General features: G+C 42.4%; 1 protein-coding gene and 2 long non-coding RNA genes across 6 annotated transcripts in view; 2 read left to right on the forward strand and 1 right to left on the reverse strand.

Annotated features, from left to right (window-relative positions):
- Positions 1-19,725, reverse strand: part of LOC119488181 (phospholipase A2 inhibitor and Ly6/PLAUR domain-containing protein-like) — a 75,359-nt gene that overhangs the window by 38,476 nt on the left and 17,158 nt on the right. Inside the window, exons 4-7 of one of the 4 annotated variants that reach the window (XM_037769590.1) lie at positions 19,446-19,531; positions 19,191-19,307; positions 17,770-17,937; positions 7,955-8,868 (exon numbers count right to left, since the gene is read on the reverse strand). The exons of 2 other annotated variants lie outside the window; for them this stretch is intronic. In XM_037769590.1, the coding sequence (XP_037625518.1) occupies positions 8,789-8,868; positions 17,770-17,937; positions 19,191-19,307; positions 19,446-19,531 (451 nt within the window). In that variant the 3' untranslated portion in view covers positions 7,955-8,788. Of the gene's footprint in view, positions 1-7,954; positions 8,869-17,769; positions 17,938-19,190; positions 19,308-19,445; positions 19,532-19,725 lie in introns of those variants that run through there. One more of the 4 variants, XM_037769592.1, reaches the window with a different exon arrangement.
- On the forward strand, positions 9,266-9,671 carry LOC119488183. The gene is made up of 2 exons (XR_005206888.1): positions 9,266-9,330; positions 9,410-9,671. It is a non-coding gene; the product is annotated as an uncharacterized LOC119488183 (long non-coding RNA).
- Positions 16,799-17,536, forward strand: LOC119488182. The gene is made up of 2 exons (XR_005206887.1): positions 16,799-17,195; positions 17,275-17,536. It is a non-coding gene; the product is annotated as an uncharacterized LOC119488182 (long non-coding RNA).

A 19,725-nucleotide genomic window follows, 5' to 3' on the forward strand; every position in this document is an offset into this window, starting at 1 on the left:
ACAAAATAGCAGTAATGCACATTAGTTAGTTTTTCATTTATAATTGGTTTTGTGTCATGCATCAGTGAGTCTGAGATGAAAGAAAAACAAAATAAAAATGTCCTTGACGCAATGTCCTTGCAGTCATTGTGTTAACATTGTACTGACAGGGAGGAAACAGTGACTTATTGTGGAAAGGAATGTCCTTACTCACACAGACTTCTATTATCACACTGCTGGCGTTGCTTGTGTTTCTTGTTCTGTACACTCCATTCAGTGATGCAGTGTATTACGTAGGCTGTAGTGTTTTCCAATGCAAGTTAAATTTGGAACTATTTATTCAGATCATGCACTGCACTGTAAATTTATTCTACTGTTTAATCTCGACTGTTCTATTTTATCTTATTTGAACCCTCTGAGACCCCCAATAGTCCCGTTTTTGCCTTTTTTAGGTGGGGGATAGGGGATCTTTAGGGGGAGATAGCAAGTCAGCAGTATATGCCACATAGAAGTGGTGTACATCATCAGAATGCTGGGAACCTGAAGAGTAATTTGAGATGCAGCTCAGCACTGTGTGTCAAGATGTTCCAGTCATAATTCAGAAATAAACGTGAATTGTTTAATTATTGAAAATACATTTTAAAAGTATATGTTTATGGTCATTCCCATCCTCGATTATGTCTCATAAGTTGTTGTGGCAATTTTTGGGTTGAAACCATTTGTTACACTGATTTGGTGCTAAAAAAAAATGTCCTGCTCGAGAATTGATACAAAATGATACAAAACTGTGATTTGGTATCAAAAACTTTTGACATTTGGAGATTTCTGCAAGAATAGCATTTTTTGGCCGACCAGAGAAGGCGAGCCTACCACAACCTGTTGAGATTGGCATTTCAAGGAAGACAAATATAAATATTATCTTGAGCAACGAGTTGATAATTTCGCAATGAGAAATTTGCTTCAGGTTAACAGTCAACAGGGCTGTGCTTGGTATTTACAGTAACAGAATATTGATTCATATTTGATCAGCGTTGCCTAGTTTGACCATTTGATCGGAGTTCGCAAGTGATTGAGTGAGTCAGACTCCAGATCAGCTCTGATTGGTTGTTTTCCTCCAGTCTGTGAAATCTTGCAGATGCCAGAAGCACCGGAGGACACAGAGGCACATGATTATTTTCAGATTTCCTGTCTCATGTACTACTGTCAGGATATAGTGACCATTTTATAAAATAACTTTTTTTTAATCATATTTGCTCCAATTATACCCACTGCTGCTTTAAGGAGCAACTAAAGTCAGACGGCGGCCGGCAGTACCACGGTTTTGCACCCTGCGGCTCGTGCTACCGCAGTTTAACAAGCACGGTGGAGAAATACGGTGGCCTTCAGATGCTGGTATACAAACAGAGAATAAAAGGCAAAATAATATAACACAGTTGTATTAATAATAATATACAATATGTCTTCCTAGGAGAAGTTATAATTGTTGATTAAATACTACACATCAATAAACACTTGAAATTACCTTATATATGTTTGCAACTATATTATAATGTGTAAAACAATTTAGAATAATCATTAAAGTCAATTATACTTAAAGCTATGTGGGTAATGTATTTTTGAAAATGTTTTCGTTACATTTGTTGAAATTCTCTTTACATCACAATAATCAATAAATCAAATGATCTAACAAAAAGACGCGTGATGAAGGTGACTCGTGGCTCCGGCTATGAGCTTTACAGCACCGTAGTGACGTCGTAGTGCTCCTGCTTCTTACTGGCGGTCTGCGGCGATGTCAGCAACCCACTCGACCCGTCAAGTTCTTCATAGATCTAATCTCTTTAGTTTGCTGTCAAAGTTCACCAGATTGATGCATTTCACTTGAAAATATCATCATCATCATCATCTTCAACCGCTTACTGGGGTCGGGTCACAGGGGCAACAGCTCCAGCAGGGGACCCCAAACTTCCCTTTCCCGGGCCACATTAACCAGCTCTGACTGGGGGATCCCGAGGCGTTCCCAGGCCAGTGTGGAGATATAATCTCTCCACCTAGTCCTGGGTCTTCCCCGTGGCCTCCTCCCAGCTGGTCGTGCCTGGAACACCTCCCTAGGGAGGCGCCCAGGGGGCATCCTTACCAGATGCCCAAACCACCTCAGCTGGCTCCTTTCAACACAAAGGAGCAGCGGCTCTACTCCGAGTCCCTCACGGATGACTGAACTTCTCACCCTATCTCTAAGGGAGACGCCAGCCACCCTCCTGAGAAAACCCATTTCAGCCGCTTTTACCCGCGATCTAGTTCTTTCGGTCATGACCCAGCCCTCATGACCATAGGTGAGAGTAGGAACGAAGATTGACCGGTAGATCGAGAGCTTTGCCTTCCGGCTCAGCTCTCTTTTCGTCACAACGGTGCAGTAAAGCGAATGCAATACCGCCCCCGCTGCTCCGATTCTCCGGCCAATCTCACGTTCGCGAACAAGACCCCGAAGTACTTGAACTCCTTCACTTGGGGTAAGAACTCATTCCCTACCCGGAGTAGGCAATCCACCGGTTTCCTGATGAGAACCATGGCCTCAGATTGGTGGCCTCAGGTGCAAATCCTCATCCCAGCCGCTTCACACTCGGCTGCAAACCGATCCAGTGAGTGCTGGAGGTCACAGACCGATGATGCCAACAGAACCACATCATCTGCAAAAAGCAGCGATGAGATCGTCAGCACAGCGAACTGCAAACCCACCTCCCCCCGACTACGCCTCGATATCCTGTCCATGAATATCACAAACAGGATTGGTGACAAAGCGCAGCCCTGGCGGAGGCCAACCCCCACCGGAAACGAGTCCGACTTACTGACGAAAACCCGAACACAGCTCTCGCTTTGGGCGTACAGAGAATGGATGGCCCTAAGAAGTGCCCACCTCACTCCATACTCCAGCAGCACCCCCCACAGTATCTCCCGGGGGACCCGGTCATACGCCTTCTCCAAGTCCACAAAACACACGTAGACTGGATAGGCATACTCCCAGGCCCCCTCCATGATCCTTGCGAGAGTGAAGCGATGGTCCGTTGTTCCACATCTTTCCTCTTCGATCCAAGGTTCGACTATCGGCCAAACCCTCCTTTCCAGCACCTTGGAGTAGACTTTACCAGGGAGGCTGAGTAGTGTGATTGAGTAGTGTGATACCCCTGTAATTAGCACACACTCTCTGGTCCCCCTTTTTGAACAGGGGAACCACCACCCCGGTCTGCCACTCCTTAGGCACTGTCACCGACTTCCACGCAATGTTGAAGAGTCGTGTCATCCAAGACAGCCCCTCCACAAACCAAAGCCTTCAGCATTTCTGGACGGATCTCATCAATCCCCGGGGCTTTGCCACTGTGAAGTTGTTTGACTACCTCAGTGAACTCCACCAGGGAAATTGATGATTGTCCCCAATCAGCTTCCAGCTCTGCCTTTACAATAGAGGCATATTAGTCGGATTCAGGAGTGCCTCAAAGTGCTCCTTCCACCGCCCGATTACCCCCTCAGTTGAGGTCAACAGTGTCGGTTTGACAGACGGTTTTCCAGAAGCACCTTCGTGCTGACCGAAAGTCCTTCTCCATGGCTGCTCCGAACTCCTCCCACACCCGCTGCTTTGCCTCCTTCACAGCAGTGGCTGCTGCCCTTCGGGCCTGTTGGTACCTTGCATCTGCCTCTGGAGTCCTCCGAGTTAACATATCCCGGAAGGCCTCCTTCTTCAGTCGGACGGCTTCCCTGACAACCGGTGTCCACCACGGTGTTCGAGGGTTGTCACCCCTTGAGGCACCCAAGACCTTTAGACCACAGCTCACCGCCGCAGCTTCAGCAATGGAAGCTTTGAACATCGCCCACTCGGGTTCAATGCCCCCAACCTCCACAAGGATGCCAGAAAAACTCCGCCGGAGGTGTGAGTTGAAGATCTCTCGTACAGGAGCCTCCTCCAGACGTTCCCAGTTCACCCGCACTACCCGTTTGGGCTTACCAGGTCTGTCTAGAGCAGGGGTCTCAAACTCGCGGCCCGCGGGCCAATTGCGGCCCGCAAGACGATATTTTGTGGCCCCCACCTTGATATGAAAGTTTAATGTTAGTGCGGCCCGCAAATTTTTTTTTTTTTATAAAGTTTTTTTTTTGGGGGCATTTTTTCATTTTTATTGACAGGACAGTGGATAGAGTCTTGGAAAGGGGGGAGAGAGAGAGTGGATGCGGAAAGGGCCACAGGCCGGATTCGAACCCGGGCCGCCGCGGTCAGGACCAAGTCTTGTTACATGGGCGCCCGCTCTACCAACTGAGCTAACCAGGCGCCCTCGGCCCACGAGTTTTATGTGAATGGCAGTTTGCCGTGGAAGGTCCCTTTGTTGCGCGAGCCCGAGCTGAACGAACCTACCAATCACAGTGGGGTATATGGCTCCCGGGGGCGGGCAATTGGCCGGGCTTGATGCAAGCAGAGAAACATTTCACAACAACTATGGCGGCGCCCGTGTAACATCGCATAAGCTTGATTAAAGCTTGATTTATACTTCTGCGTTGAATCGACGCCGTAGCCTGACGTGCACCTCTCCAGAAATGTAACTACACGTCGCGGCGACGCAGACCGCAACAGCTGTGATTGGTCCAGTCTCTCAGCGATGCTGAGTGGCCAGGACCCCGGACAACCACAGAAAGTTCTACTTCTCTCTGCCTCCATCTTTTCAATGTTTGTTCACACAAATCGACTCAGATATATTTTCTCTTTTCGGCGTTGCAGTAATGTCAGTAAAAGTTCTGTGGTTCAACAGTTATTAGCTCCAACTCCGCTCAGTTTCTGTTTGTAGTACAAGAAGAAGAAGGAAACTCATAGAGACGCCGCCGCCAACTAGCGGTTTGGTGGTGTAATTGCAGAGCAACACAAACACAGCAGGCACAACTTTATTGCGGAGTGACACCAAGTGGAATGAATATATATCTTGTCACACAGCCCCAATCATGTCTTTTTCAAAGCCTGCAGTGAAGAGAAAGGTTGGTGACGAGCACAGACAATTTCAGGAAAAGTGGGAGACGCAATAGAGGCCATGTTCAGAAGAACCATTCATGTTCTTCAATGTTCCATTCATGTTCAGGACAGTTCATGTTCAGAAGAACCCATTCAAGTTAAAGAACTGTTAATAATGACGTTTGAGAAGATTGTTTTTTTTTTAACAAAGCTTTTTTTGTGGAATACCTGATGCGGCCCAGCCTCACCCAGACTCTGCCTCCAGCGGCCCCCAGGTAAATTGAGTTTGAGACCACTGGTCTAGAGTCTTCTCCCACCCTCTGACCCAACTCACCAACAGATAGTGATCAGTTGACAGCTCCGCCCCGCTCTTCACCCGAGTGTCCAAAACATGCGGCCTCAGATCAGACGATACAATTACAAAATCGATCTTCGACCTTCGGCCTAGGGTGCTCTGGTACCATGTATACTTATGAGCATCCTTGTGTTCGAACATGGTGTTTGTTATGTACAGTCCATTAATAGCACAGAAGTCCAATAACAAACGACCACTCAGATTTAGATCAGGGATGCCATTCCTCCCAATCACGCCATTCAGGGTCTCCAAGAAGGCCGAATTCTCCGAAATGCTGTTCGGTGCATACGCACAGACAGCAGTCAGAGTCCCCCCCCCCCCCCATAACCAGAAGGAGTAGAGAGCCTCTCGTCCACCGGGGTAAACTCCAACGTAGCCCACAGGATACCCACATGGAAAGGAGGTTTATAGAGTACTTTAAAATGTACAAATGTTTATTCCGAGGCCATGCCCTCGGATCCCTCTAGAGAGGCCGAGGTCCACCCACAACAGTCTCACAAAACCCTGTGGGAAACACTGGTGTAGCCTGTTGTAATTTGTAGCATAGCAGTGTCACATTCATTGAAAATTGCTAAAGCAAGCACAAATAAAGTGATTTGGTGAAAATTATCACCTTGGTGATATTCATTAATTTAGGCAACCATGGGCAAAAACATAAATTGGCGCTTATGATACCTTGCACTCATTGAGCGTCACTGGAGTCTTCCACAAGCTGCTAGCTTGACAGCTATGAGTACTAACAATGCTGTTCGTTAGTACATCATGTTTACGTTCATAATGATTATTTTGGAGGAGTGGCTTTGGAGCGAGGCCTGAAGGGACGGACTGTCAGTGTTGCCAACTTGGCGACTTGCTGCTAGCTACTTTCATTGGAAAAGAGTTGGCAACACTGGGCTGGGTTTTTGGGTTGGATCATTTTAAAAATCTAGCTTTCTGGTTTCTCCAATGTTACCTACCCAAACTTTAAAGAATAAATTAGTAAGGGATTTTTGGTAAAAAAAAAAAGATACATTTTACATACATGCCTTGACCTTGTTTTAGATATAATGACTTACATTACATCTCAAATTGTATGAAAAGTTGAAACCTTAAAAAACATTCCTGATCAAATATGCCTCCATATTAGTTTGTGCTCCAGTGATCCTTTGTTAGCCCTTTAGATTTCTTCAAATTGTACAGTTGCTCCAGGACTGTGAGAACATTGCCACACCCGCTCATGCTGAATTGCCACTCCTACACACTACCATTGTTGCCTACTTTATATTATTAACACAAGAATGGTCATCTGAAAAACAAAAACACATGATTCAACAAGTAAAACCAGTATGCCTGGTCTAACATTGTCACAACCTCTCCCTCTCTGTCCCTCCCTTCTGCCATTCCCACTTCCCCAGGGCCCTGCATTTCTATGACACCTTGCAGTCATTGCCATTCTCTACCTGTCCACCAGATGCCCTCAGACTTTTCCACCTGTCCCAGTCACCTGACTTCCACATCCACGGTACTTACCAGTCCCTTTTCCCCAATCAGGGCCAGATCGTCAATGTTGCTTTGTGCCTTTGCTTTCCAGCCCCCTGAACCTGAACCTGTACCCTTTCCCTACCCCGTTCACCCGTGGATTCTCTGTTACTCCTGCTCATACTTGCTCCCCACGCCAGTAAGCTTATGTGCCTTCACTTTTTCAATAAATCACTGTACTGTTCTTGTCTGTCTGGATTGTCTGCATTTGGGCCCTTTCCATGCTGCCTCACACTCACTTTATAAAGACAATGCCATCAGCTCCATTATTTACGGGTTTTAGGCAGATCAATGTGCATCATCATCCTAATGCCATGACCATTTATCAGAGGGAAAACGTGTTAGACTGATTTTAATGCCATTGATTTTTTTAAGTTTGTAAAAAAAATTTACCTCTCTGTCTAAAACTCCACTCAGTCACTATACATTTTTTTTTGCTATTGGTCATATTAATAGCCTGTGTGTACCTTTATAAATTTATCCTTGTGTGCTGTATGTTTAAAGATGGTGTATTTTCTGCATTACAGATTTTTACAACTGGTCACATCGCTTCAGTCAGAACAACAGCAGTAAATATGGACTAAACTCTGGATAACTTTAGCTCTTTATTTGTGCATATATTGTAATAAATTAAACAAAATAGAAAAGATATACAATAACATAAATAAATTCCACAGGTGGGTTGAAAAAACCCTGAGTGCTTGTGAAAGGAACTCACCCAATTAAAAACAGCTGTATTACAAATTTACAAGCAGACATGAATATATTTTTTAAATATCTAAAAGAAAGAAAAAATATATATACTATTTCCAAACAAGAAATGCTAGAGATAAAAAGACAGGAAGGGAAAAAAGAGAACAAAAATAATAATAATAAATAAAAAACAGGATGACAATAACAAACGTTTGCACTGCTTTCATACACTGTATCCACCGCAGGAAAACTGTAACAAACAACTGGACCCCTGTCCCTAATTGAAAACTGGCCACGGCTAGTTCTGTAGAGCTGACTATGTAGAAGATCAACAGATCTGGTGTGATAACAGTGGATCTGACAGCTAGTTACAAAGAAACTGTGAAAGGATGTGGGTAGTGAATTGTTAAGAAATTGAAATACAAAAGTACCTATCTGAAGTTTATTGATGTCAAATATGTTTAACAACTCCAGACTTTGAACAAATGGGGCAGTATGAGCCTTCCACCTAGACTTGGGGACCATTCTAACAAACTTTTTTAGTAATAAAAAGATGGAATAGAGACTGGTTTTAGATGTGATTGTCCATGCTATATTGACGTAAGATATGAAAGGATAAATCGTAGAGTAATATAGATCTGGAATTTCTTTTCTTGACAAGATAATGTTTTACCAATATTTTTATAACTTTATTGGACACATAAGAGATGTGTTTTTTTCCAGTTAAGCTGATCATCAGTGATTACACCTAAGAACTTGACATGGGGAACATATTCAAGTGCATTATTAGCGATAAGAATGGGGCGAGGATGATCTGATAGGGTTCTATTTTTAGGTTTGAAAATCATGTAAGCACTCTTTTTAACATTAAGGGATAATTTATTGCATTTGAACCAGATATCCATCCTATCTAGAACATTGTTCATATGGAAATATTTGCAGTTTAGAAGATCAGCAAGTGGACCAATAGAATATTGAGCTCTTCTGACATCTTGTGGTCTACAGATGCAGCTGATGGAAGAGTTATGATGTCATGCCATGTATTATGTTGTGTGCTACTTATTTAATGTTAAACTTATAGTTTAGTATCCAGGTATTATCTTTCAATTTAGTTTATCTTCAAGGAAATGGATATGATTTAATTTCAGTGAACAACAATATATTTCATTGCTTATTGTCGTTTTAGTTTCATTTTCCGATAATATCCATGATTAAGAGTCCTTCTGGTGGCTCCAAAGGTGCTTTGTCCAAGCCTCCTAGTTCTAACAGATGATAAAGATAAGCAGTCCGAGCAAGAGAGGGATCACACCCAGTCTGATACAGCAGGCATCAGCGGCAGCAGTTGTTATGGGAGCCGCAGTTGTGGGAGCCGCAGTTGTGGGGGCTGCAGTTGTGGGAGCCGCAGTTGTTGGAGCTGCAGTTGTTGGAGCCACAGTTGTTGGAGCCAGAGTTGTGGGGGCTACAGTTGTGGGAGCTACAGTTGTGGGAGCCGCAGTTGTTGGAGCTGCAGTTGCTGGAGCCACAGTTGTTGGAGCCACAGTTGTGGGGAATACAGTTGTGGGAGCCGCAGTTGTGGGAGCTGCAGTTGTTGGAGCCACAGTTGTTGGAGCCACATTTGTGGGGGCTACAGTTGTTGGAGCTGCAGTTGTTGGAGCCACAGTTGTTGGAGCCACAGTTGTGGGGGCTGCAGTTGTGGGAGCAGCAGTTGTGGGAGCCGCAGTTGTTGGTGCCATTGAGGTGTCTGCTGTTAGATGCAGCATATTTATATAGATGGTTTGTATTAGGAGAGTATATTGGAATGTTAGTTGTTGTTTGGGCCTTCCTGATTTAGAGCTGGGTCAGAGTTGAAGAGACAACTGGTCATGGTAAAGATATACCAAAAGCTAAGTCAGCAGGGTCCTGGGAGGCCCGGGTCAGAGTTGAAGAGACATATGGCGGCAAAAGAGAGGTGTTTCTATTTTTATTTGTCCCTCTCCTAAAACCATATGAGGAAACTAAGGGTTTGACCAGAACAAGTTCGGTATTTAAGGAGCTGTCTGTATACGTTCGGGAGAGTTCTCTCATTATTCGGCTGGAGGCTCTCCAAGTAACTTGTTACTTGTTTACGATACTGAACTTATTGTAATAAATTTGTTATACAACTAAGACAGTGTCGGCGGAGTTTCTCTTCAAACATCTTCAACTGCATCACCACAGAAGATACATCAGAACTTGGCGTCACGAATTCAGGACGTGTTTGTGGCTGCGGCGCAGCTGGATGCAGCCCTGCTTTCCTCCTCTCGTCCTAGGTGAGCCTATACCGTTACGCTGTTTGGGGGGGATGAGGTCTGACTAGAGCTGTCCCTGGCTGTGTTGGTTTTCGGACACACCGAAATGATTCTGTGTGGGTGAATATTTGTCATGCTGTGTTGATGTTTGCGGGTGAAGTTCCGTTTAAATTTGTCTTATTCTCCATTGTTTTACTGCATTGCGGGCAACGCAGTAGGGGGGAGTGATGGTAGAATAAGAGTTAAGAATAAAAAGTAGAAGGGTAATGTTGTGTAAAGGGTAAAGGCAAGGAGCCTAGCAATGAGTAACGTTAAGTGAGTTAAAAAACTATGCGGGGTTAATGAAGAAGAGAGCTCATAAACTTCTTAAACCATAAGACATGTGTAAATTAACCGCTGCGTGAAAGTTGAATAAGTGGAATTTAAGGAAAAACCTGGTACCAGGTGTATAACCAGGAATAAGGATTAAAGGAAGCCGCAGATTTGGATTAAAGCCCTCTGAGAGGCGGTTTAGTACGGGCCTAAAACCTGAATATTACATCAGGTGAGTTCAGGTCGGTTATAAGCAAATAACTGGAAGTGTAGAGGATAATATTTGTAGATAGACGCCCTCTCTGGCGTGAGCTGACGAGCCACGACTGAAGCCGTTTTGTCAGATATTCTACACTTCAAAGGTAGCAAAAATTTAGATATAAGGAATAAAAAGGAATAAGGAAGCGGCAAAAGCATGCTTAAATAGGACAGTATGAATGAGTCGTCTTTAGAATAGATTGTTGATTGTGATTTTGTTTTTGGTTTTGTTATAGTTTGTGTTTTCGAAATTAAAGTTAAGTATATTGGCAGGCTGAAGAGGGATTCCCTCCTCCCTCTCCTCCCTCTCCTCTCTCTGTCTCTCTGTCGAGAGAGACGTCAGCACTGCAGGCTGAAATTGTGTGTCTCTATGAGTGTGTGTGCTTAGAACACGAATACTTGGTTTTAGAAAGATGGTTACTATTCCAGTGTTGTGTTTAGATTATGCGTTAGGATTAAGTTTATGGTTTATAAACTTTTTCGGGGACGTTTTAAATTGTTAAAACTCTATAAGCCTCATTGGAGGATATTAAAAATAAGAGTTAAAATATAAGCCCCGGAAAGGGAGATAGGAAAAGATTAGAGAAGATTTTATAAGTTTGATTTAAGATTGATGAACTTTTTCGGAAGACATTTAATTGGATAAATAAAGTTTATGAGCCTTTTTAAGGACATTTCTACAAGATTTAAATAATTTGCTATGAGCTTCCGAAAAAGACTTATTTAAAATAAATAAGGAGAAGTGGAGAGATTAATATATAACTCTGTGTAAAAGATAAATATGATAGAGAGGAATGAAGAGTACTGAGTGAGTTATGATGGTGAAGGATTTGAGAAGTGTGGAGTCTATTGAGAGTTTTTTATGGTGATGATGAATGATATGGAATAATGCTTGGTGCTTAAAAGTGCAAAATATTTGTTATAAATAACCCAAGGTGCTGGCAGAAGAAAAAAGAAAAAAAAGAGGGTTGCAAAATATTATTGAACTAAATTGTGAAGAGAAAGATCTGATTTTGTTTTTTCCTTTGTTCCTTGCATTTGTGGGGGAGACACGGAGAGATGGGTGGAGCCTGAACAGTGTGTCACGCGGACCAATTCGGCGACGTCAGACTCCTACCCAGACAAACCTCTGCACAAGGCCAGTACTGTTTTTGTTCACGAACTCTTTCTATACCTGCTGTTTGAAAATATGTTTGTATAAGCATTTAGGATCATTGGAAGTTGACATCTATTGCTTACATTTTCAATTTGAAGTGGGGAACAGCACATTCTGTCTATATGTGCTATTTCAAAAGAAGCTTGGTAACAGACTGACTAGTTAAGACATTTAATTAATTAATGGAGTACAATTGGTGAGTTTAAAATTCTGTTGTGGATTGGTTTATTCTGAGCTGAACTATGTTGTGGATTCAATTTGAGATTGTTTTGAGAATTTGAGGTGAATAGTTGTGAGTTTGGATGTTTGTTTTGTTGCAAATAATAGCAGCCAGTGATAGTTGGTCCTTGGGGAAAGTGTTTGATTTTAGGGAATTCATATTTGGTTGGATTTTCTGACATTCTGGGACATTGTAATCGTAATCTGATTGACCTTTGGGGGTTAGATTGACATTGTGTGGTTTGGTATTGTGATTTCTTATCATATTAATAGATCCTCTGGGGTCCTTTAAAGTTGGCAAATTAATTTCTTTAGTCGGTTGACTGTGGCAAAAATAGTGATTCACAAATAAGTTGAACAAATAAATAAAATAAATTAATAATCTTAAGTGATTTTGGTTTAAGTGATTAACCTCACTTATATTGACTGATTACTTGATTGATTGATTGATTAATTAGTTGAATGTATAAAAAGCAATATAAAGTAGCTAAAATGTCAAAAAAGGACGATAAAACTTCAAAAGTAATCACGCCTCTTGATGTCGTTCAAAACAATAATCCATTAATAAAAGAGATCCCACGGATCTCAGCAAAATGGTACCGCCGTTGGACAGAGATAGATCAACCCTGGCCAGTGAAAGGGACCTTTAATCCTGATGTAATTAAAAAACTGCAGGTGCTTGTATCTACATATAAAGCGGAACAAAAAAGAGGGAAGAAGGGAGAGAAACGTAAAGAAAAGAGACAAACAGAACTTGCGATACTCCAGTTGTTTGAAACTGAGGGACAGAAGTGGACAAAGGCTGCGAAGGAGAAAAAAAAGAAGAAAGCATGGAAAGAATGGGAAAAATGGCCAAAGAAACAGAGAAACTAATGGCTGAAGTTAATTCATCTTTCTCACATACAAACCCAGTGAGGAAACCTCCACCTTATGAGAAGAATGTGGAATTCCAGGAACTTTATCCTCAGCTCCCAGTGATTAGTCAAGAGGGTAAATATCAGATTATGGATGAGGAGGATCGGATAATTGAATTTGGACAAGCTGAAACTACAATAAAGATGAATCCAAGTTCAAAAAGTAAGAAGAAAACAAAACAACTGGAAACAAAAGGAGGATTGAGGATCAGGAAGAAGAGATGCTTTGTGTAGATTAAATTGTGTGATAAAATGCACGCCAGACGGCTGTCTGGTGGAAGTACCAAGTGATATGGGTTACCAAGCATTGGTGGCAGTGGAGACTGACGCTTCTTCAGTATTTTGGATTGGAAATCTCAGTGCAGATCTTTTGGAGCCAGCTAAGTTGTGGGAGAAGTTCATTGTTGCAAACATGCCTGACGCAAGAACACCGGAGTATCCATATCATTGCACACTCAAATACTTCAAAGATGCTGTCCAATCAAACTCATATAAATGGTTGAGCTGTCAACCAAAGCAAGTTCAACTTAGCTCTGGCTGCATAACTTTGGGACCGCAAGGAGCAGCTATGAAGATAAACAGAAATGAATATTTGGATAAAGAATTTGAAATTGAGAAGAGTGTGCCACATGTAACTCTGTTGATTTCTGAGGAGTATGAACAGAAGCATATAGGAGACATGATGGCAGAAGCGGAGGGAGCTATTTTTGCTCCAATAAAAGAGAATCTTGCCATCTGGAGAAGTGAAGACCAACGGTTCATTAAAATTATGATTTCTGCTCAAGGAGAAGGACAGCCACAAACTGTGAGGATGACACATGAGTCAATTTGCAGTGCTAAGATGGATTCGGACTCTAAGGAAGAAGAGATGATGCGACAGGTTCCAGAATGTTTGTGGTCTCAACATAGTGCTGATATTGGACTGGTGAAGGCAGCCCAGCCAGTGAAAGTTGATCTCAGACCAGGAGTCAAACCTCCTTGGAAGAATCAGTATCCACTAAAGGAAGAAGCAATTCAAGGGATCAAACCACAAATTGAAGGACTTTTGAAAGCAGGTGTGTTGAAGATAACGCAAAATCCTCAGAGTAACACACCGCTATTACCTCTGAAGAAGACAGATGACTCTTATCGCCTGGTACATGATTTGAGGGCAGTGAATGAAGTAGTAGCAGATTATCCAGCAGAAGTGCCAGATCCGCACACTTTGTTAGCCCAAGTACCACCTGATGCGACATTTTTTACGGTGCTAGATTTATGTGGTGCATTTTTCAGTGTTCCGCTCAGCGTGGAAAGTCAGAGTTTGTTTGGGTTCACGTATAATGGAGAATCCTATGAGTATGAGAGATTGCCACAAGGGTTCAAACATAGCCCGCACATTTTTAATAAAGTGTTGAAAGATGATTTGGCGGGACTGGATCAAATATTAACGAGCACTGTTATTCAATATGTGGATGACATTATCATTTGTTCACCAGATGAAGAAACAGGTCATAAGGACTCAATTAAACTGTTACAGATATTGGCTGAGAAGGGACACAAGGCTTCTCAGAAGAAGTTGCAGTATTGTAGGGAGAAAGTAGTTTATTTGGGTCAAACAATAACACAAGGACATAGGAGCATTTCAGATAATCAGATTGATGCTATTCGTAAGGCTCCAAAGCCCAGAACAGTTAGGGAGATGATGACATTTCTTGGCATTGCTGGCTATTCCTCAGCATGGATAGAGGATTATGCTAGTTTAACAGGGCCTTTGAGGGCTATGATTAAAGATACGGGGAATGCTAAACTTCATTGTAATCTTTCTTGGACACAGGAAGGCCTTTTGGCTTTTGAAACAGTCAAGCAAAGGTTACAGGAAGCTCCAGCATTAGCGCTTCCAGACTATTCTAAGAACTTTCTGTTGTATGTGTCCACTTCAATGGGAGGTAAATATGCATGTGCAGTGCTTTGTCAGCCAACAGGTACGGGGACAAGTCCTCAGCCTGTTTCTTATTATTCCACTGCATATTCAGAAGTAGAAATGGGGTTGCCACTGTGCTATAGAGCAATGGTAGGAGTTTCTTTGATGTATGATAAGGCATCATCTGTCACAATGGGGTATCCGGTGACAATCCTTACTCATCATAGTCTCAGAAATCTTTTGAACTATGGTAAATATACATTGACCATGCCAAGGCTTAGAGACTATCATAGGCTTCTAGAGCAAGAAGATGTTACCTTAGCAAGATGTGCCACAGTGAATCCAGCTGAAAATTTGCCAACTCCAGAGGATGGTGAACCGCATGATTGTGTTCAAGAAGCAGAGAAATATTCAAGGCTTAGATCAGACTTGCAAACCTTCCCATTGCGTGAGGCAGATTTGGAGTATTGGACGGATGGATCTTGTTATCGTGTGGGAGATAAGTTGAGTGCGGGATATGCTATTGTAAAAGCTCAAGCAAAGGGTTTTGTTGTAGAAAAGGCTGAAGTAATACCGCAGCCTGCATCTGCACAGCTTGCAGAACTTGTGGGGCTAACTGAAGCATGTTTATTAGCAGAAGGTAAGCGAGTGACAATTTATACAGATTCTGCTTATGCTCACAATGTGTGTCATCTGTTTGGATCAGTGTGGAAGGGCCGAGGGTTTAAGAAAACCGATGGTTCTCCAATACAACATCACGCTCAAATAATGAAGTTGTTGCATGCTATGATGAAGCCTAAGGAGATAGCGATAACTAAGTGTGCAGCACATAGAGCGGATTTGTCAAGAGTCACACAAGGTAATAAAGCAGCTGACGAAGCAGCAAAAGCAGTTACAGGAGCAGATAGAGTGGGTAAAGTTTTGTTGGTTACTCATGAAGTGGATTTGGAAGATAGAATCACACTTAGGGATGTGATTTTAATGCATGATGCTGCGTCTGAGATTGATAAACAGTTGTGGAAAGACAGAGGTGCCACCCAGGATTCTACAGGTCTTTGGAGGAATCATGAGGGGCTGATAATAGCTCCTCCAGACCTGTTAGGTCTAATGATTCAGGAGGCACATGGGTTAGCTCATGTTGCAAGGGGGGAAGTTAAGAGAAAGATTACAAAGGAATATGGTTTTTGGGCACCGTGTCTGCTTGAACAGATTGATTATGTTATTGGCAGGTGTATAATCTGCCTGAAAAATAATGTTCGGAGGGGTGTGATAGTTCCACCTGGTCACATTCCGACTCCAAGGGGTCCTATGCGTGAGCTAGTTGTGGACTATGTTGACATGATCAAACCAGTTGAAGGGAAGAGGTACATGTTGGTTGTGGTAGATCGATTTTCAAGATGGCCTGAAGCTTGTCCAACCAAGCGGAAGGACGCTCAGTCAGTTGCCAAGTTTTTGTGTAGAGAGGTCATAAGCAGGTGGGGGCTTCCAGATCGGATATCCTCAGACAATGGGAAAGAGTTCGTTGACAAGACAGTGAAATTGATTTTGCAAAAATTAGGAATTAAACAGCGTCTTGGTGCAGTCTATCACCCTCAAAGTCAAGGAATATGTGAAAAAATGAATGGAGTTTTGAAAAATCGGATTCTTAAAATTTGTCCATATTAACCACATTTAACATACTTATAGTTTTAACATTTATTTTAGAAGTGTATTCAATGATTTGAATTGTATGTTATTTCTACAAAAGATACTGGTTGGTGTTTTCTTTTTCCCTTAAGAACAACATTGGGGGAGGACCGCTATGAGGGCGGTTGATGATTCAAGGATCCCAAGCTGTTAAAGGGATTCAGAAAGTATAATAACGACAATCAAAATGGATGAAAGACTCTGAACAAGGACATTGTGAAAATGTTCAGAGTAAACATGTCGTCACTACTACATTGGGAATCGACGTTGCAGAGGAACTACAAGCTGATAAGTTCCGGTGTTTAGAAAATATAAAATGAATAAAAAATGAAAAATGATGATGGAAAAATGAAATAACATATATGTATTGTATGTACGAAATGTTATTTTTGCATGATAATTTGTGCAATTTATCATGTTTGATTCGATGCATTATGGGGCTAATATGTTGGGACCTCAGTTTTTTCTTTCTTTTTCGGTCCTTAGGGACATTGGGGATAGGCAGGGACAGGTCCATTGGAAGGTACGATGGGTCGACCAGCCTAAAAGTGGACATTGTTTTGAATTTATTTGCTGAGGTTTCCATATGTATTTGCTTAACATTATATTATTATATAGACAGAGTAAAATTCCTCTTTTAATTGGGTTGGAGTACCATATGTGGCCGCCTAGGCAGAGGGGCCGTGAAAGAATTTTCCTGTCTAGATTGTTTGAGGGACACTTCAGGAAAGATAGCTGCCAGACAGGTTTTTCACTTTCACACTCTATTAAATATTGCTGTATTGTTAAGATTATGTTGGAGGAATTATCATTTTTGACACCATTGTACACATGTTTGTTCATATTCGGTTTATCGGGACTTTAACTAGTCCCGAAGGGGGGAATATGAGGTGTCTGCTGTTAGATGCAGCATATTTATATAGATGGTTTGTATTAGGAGAGTATATTGGAATGTTAGTTGTTGTTTGGGCCTTCCTGATTTAGAGCTGGGTCAGAGTTGAAGAGACAACTGGTCATGGTAAAGATATACCAAAAGCTAAGTCAGCAGGGTCCTGGGAGGCCCGGGTCAGAGTTGAAGAGACATATGGCGGCAAAAGAGAGGTGTTTCTATTTTTATTTGTCCCTCTCCTAAAACCATATGAGGAAACTAAGGGTTTGACCAGAACAAGCTCGGTATTTAAGGAGCTGTCTGTATACGTTCGGGAGAGTTCTCTCATTATTCGGCTGGAGGCTCTCCAAGTAACTTGTTACTTGTTTACGATACTGAACTTATTGTAATAAATTTGTTATACAACTAAGACAGTGTCGGCGGAGTTTCTCTTCAAACATCTTCAACTGCATCACCACAGAAGATACATCACCATAGTTGTGGGGGCCGCAGTTGTGGGGGCTGCAGTTGTGGGAGCCGCAGTTGTTGGTGCCATAGTTGTGGGGGCTGCAGTTGTTGGGGCTGCAGTTGTTGGTGCCACAGTTGTGGGGGCCGCAGTTTTGGGAGCCACAGTTGTTGGTGCCACAGTTGTGGGGGCCGCAGTTGTTGGTGTTGTGGCAGTATTACATAAACTTGTTCCACAACAGGATGGTCCACTGCTGATGGTACCAACACTTTGCATGAATGGTAGGCTACCCAGGCTGGCAGCAGCTGCACACAGGTTTGCAGATGCACATCCAAATGCTGGAGAAGTGCTGGACCCACTTGTCACTGTAAATGAAAAATCATTGTTTCACAACGCAGCTTCTATTGTTGTCAGTTAGCTTTTTTCAGGAAGAAGTATTCAGATCCTTTACATGACTAAAATCAGTAATACCACAATGTAAAAATACACTTAAAGGGACTGTTTATAACTTTTTAAGCGTATAAATGTAGCGGGTCGGCACACATGCGCATTCGCATTTGCGCGCTCGCGTGTGGCCGGAGCCTCGTCTTCGCTGCCTGCTCTCCTTCACTCAGACAGCGCGCGCGTCCTCCACCTCTAGACGTGAACGCGCGCTCACTACACACTGCAGAAGAGTTAGTTTAGCTCTGAGAATATCTAGTGAATGCACAGGGGATTTTTTGTGCAGAAATAAATGCTGCAGCTCCTCCAGACCAACAGAGGTTTCCCGTGTCTTGTGAAGTGACGGAGCTCTTCAGAGAGTTACGTTGTCTTCTCGTTACCGACCGGGTGCCGGTGTCTCCTCTGCTCTCTCCGGCTGCGGGCGGAGAGAGCAGGGAGACACGGTGCAGAGCCCCACTGCTTCAGCCTGCACTTAGGCAACACTAGGATCAGATCTAAATCATGTTCATGGAGAGACCTTCGTCTGGTCAGCTAACATTACTGCCAAGCAGCTGAAATATAGAGTGATATTGTGGTTTTAGCTGAAGTGTGTTGCCTCACTGTTTTGAGCGACGCTCGTTCAGGTATATTTAGAGCGAGCAAGTGCGAGCCCGACGCTGACTTTCGTTGATTTCACGGCCACAGGTGTCGCTGTTAACAAGCATTTCTGAAAGTTACAAATAGTCCCTTTAAAGTGTCAAAAGTAAAAGTGCTTTCTCTTTCAGAGTGTTCTATTGATATATATATTTAATGGATTATGATGTGTAACTTGTTGAGGTGGAGCTAATTTTAATGTCTTTACCTACTGTGGGTTGCGTTTTTGGGGGATGATAATAAGATCTTAATCTGTAAAGTAACTAGTCACTAGAAATGTCATATAAATGTAGGTATACAGTAGTAGTTACCTGTTAGTACTGTAGTGCAATAAAAAGTACAATATTTACCTCTGACATGTTGTGGATTACAAGTAGGAAGTAAGTGTAATACAAATATTCAGAATTGTTCAGTAAAGTTCAGTAAATGCACTTCACCAGTTTCCTCCACTGGTTGATTTTACAGATCACACATGTAGTAATTTGTTTGAGATAATTTAATCTAGTAAAATACGTTTCGTAAACTATGTGTGATAAAGACTCACCACTTGCTTGAAGGCAGCGGTCCTCCACTCCCTTACACTGTAATGTAGAGGTGCATTGAGAGGTGGCGGGGTTACAAGTGAAACACTGTAAGCTGTTATTTGTCTGAGCAGCAGGGACTGAAACAGAAAAGAACATAATTTGTTTGACGAAGAGAGAACAAAATGAAAATTTAACGTGTAAGAAGATTGCAGGATGTCATTGTTCCTATTTCATCGATCCTAACTTAAATAAGCTACTTATCCATCTATACTTACAAGGTAGAGTTCCTGCATTGCAGTTATCTGTGTTGCAGCACGTAGCAGATGCAACTGCACTACTAACACCCAAGTTGGCTGAAAATGTCTTATTAATAATTACTTTATTAATGAAAACAAATTGTAAATGTGAATGTATATGGTCATTTCCATGCTCTATTATGTCTCATAAGTTGTTGTGGGGATTTTTGGGTTGATACTATTTGTCACACTGATTTGGTGCAAATTATTTTTTTCCTACTTGAGAATTGATAAAAATGATCAATAATCCCTCCGAAAT

This window comes from Sebastes umbrosus, chromosome 5, assembly GCF_015220745.1.
Source record: "Sebastes umbrosus isolate fSebUmb1 chromosome 5, fSebUmb1.pri, whole genome shotgun sequence".
NCBI classification, from domain to species: Eukaryota; Metazoa; Chordata; class Actinopteri; order Perciformes; family Sebastidae; genus Sebastes; species Sebastes umbrosus.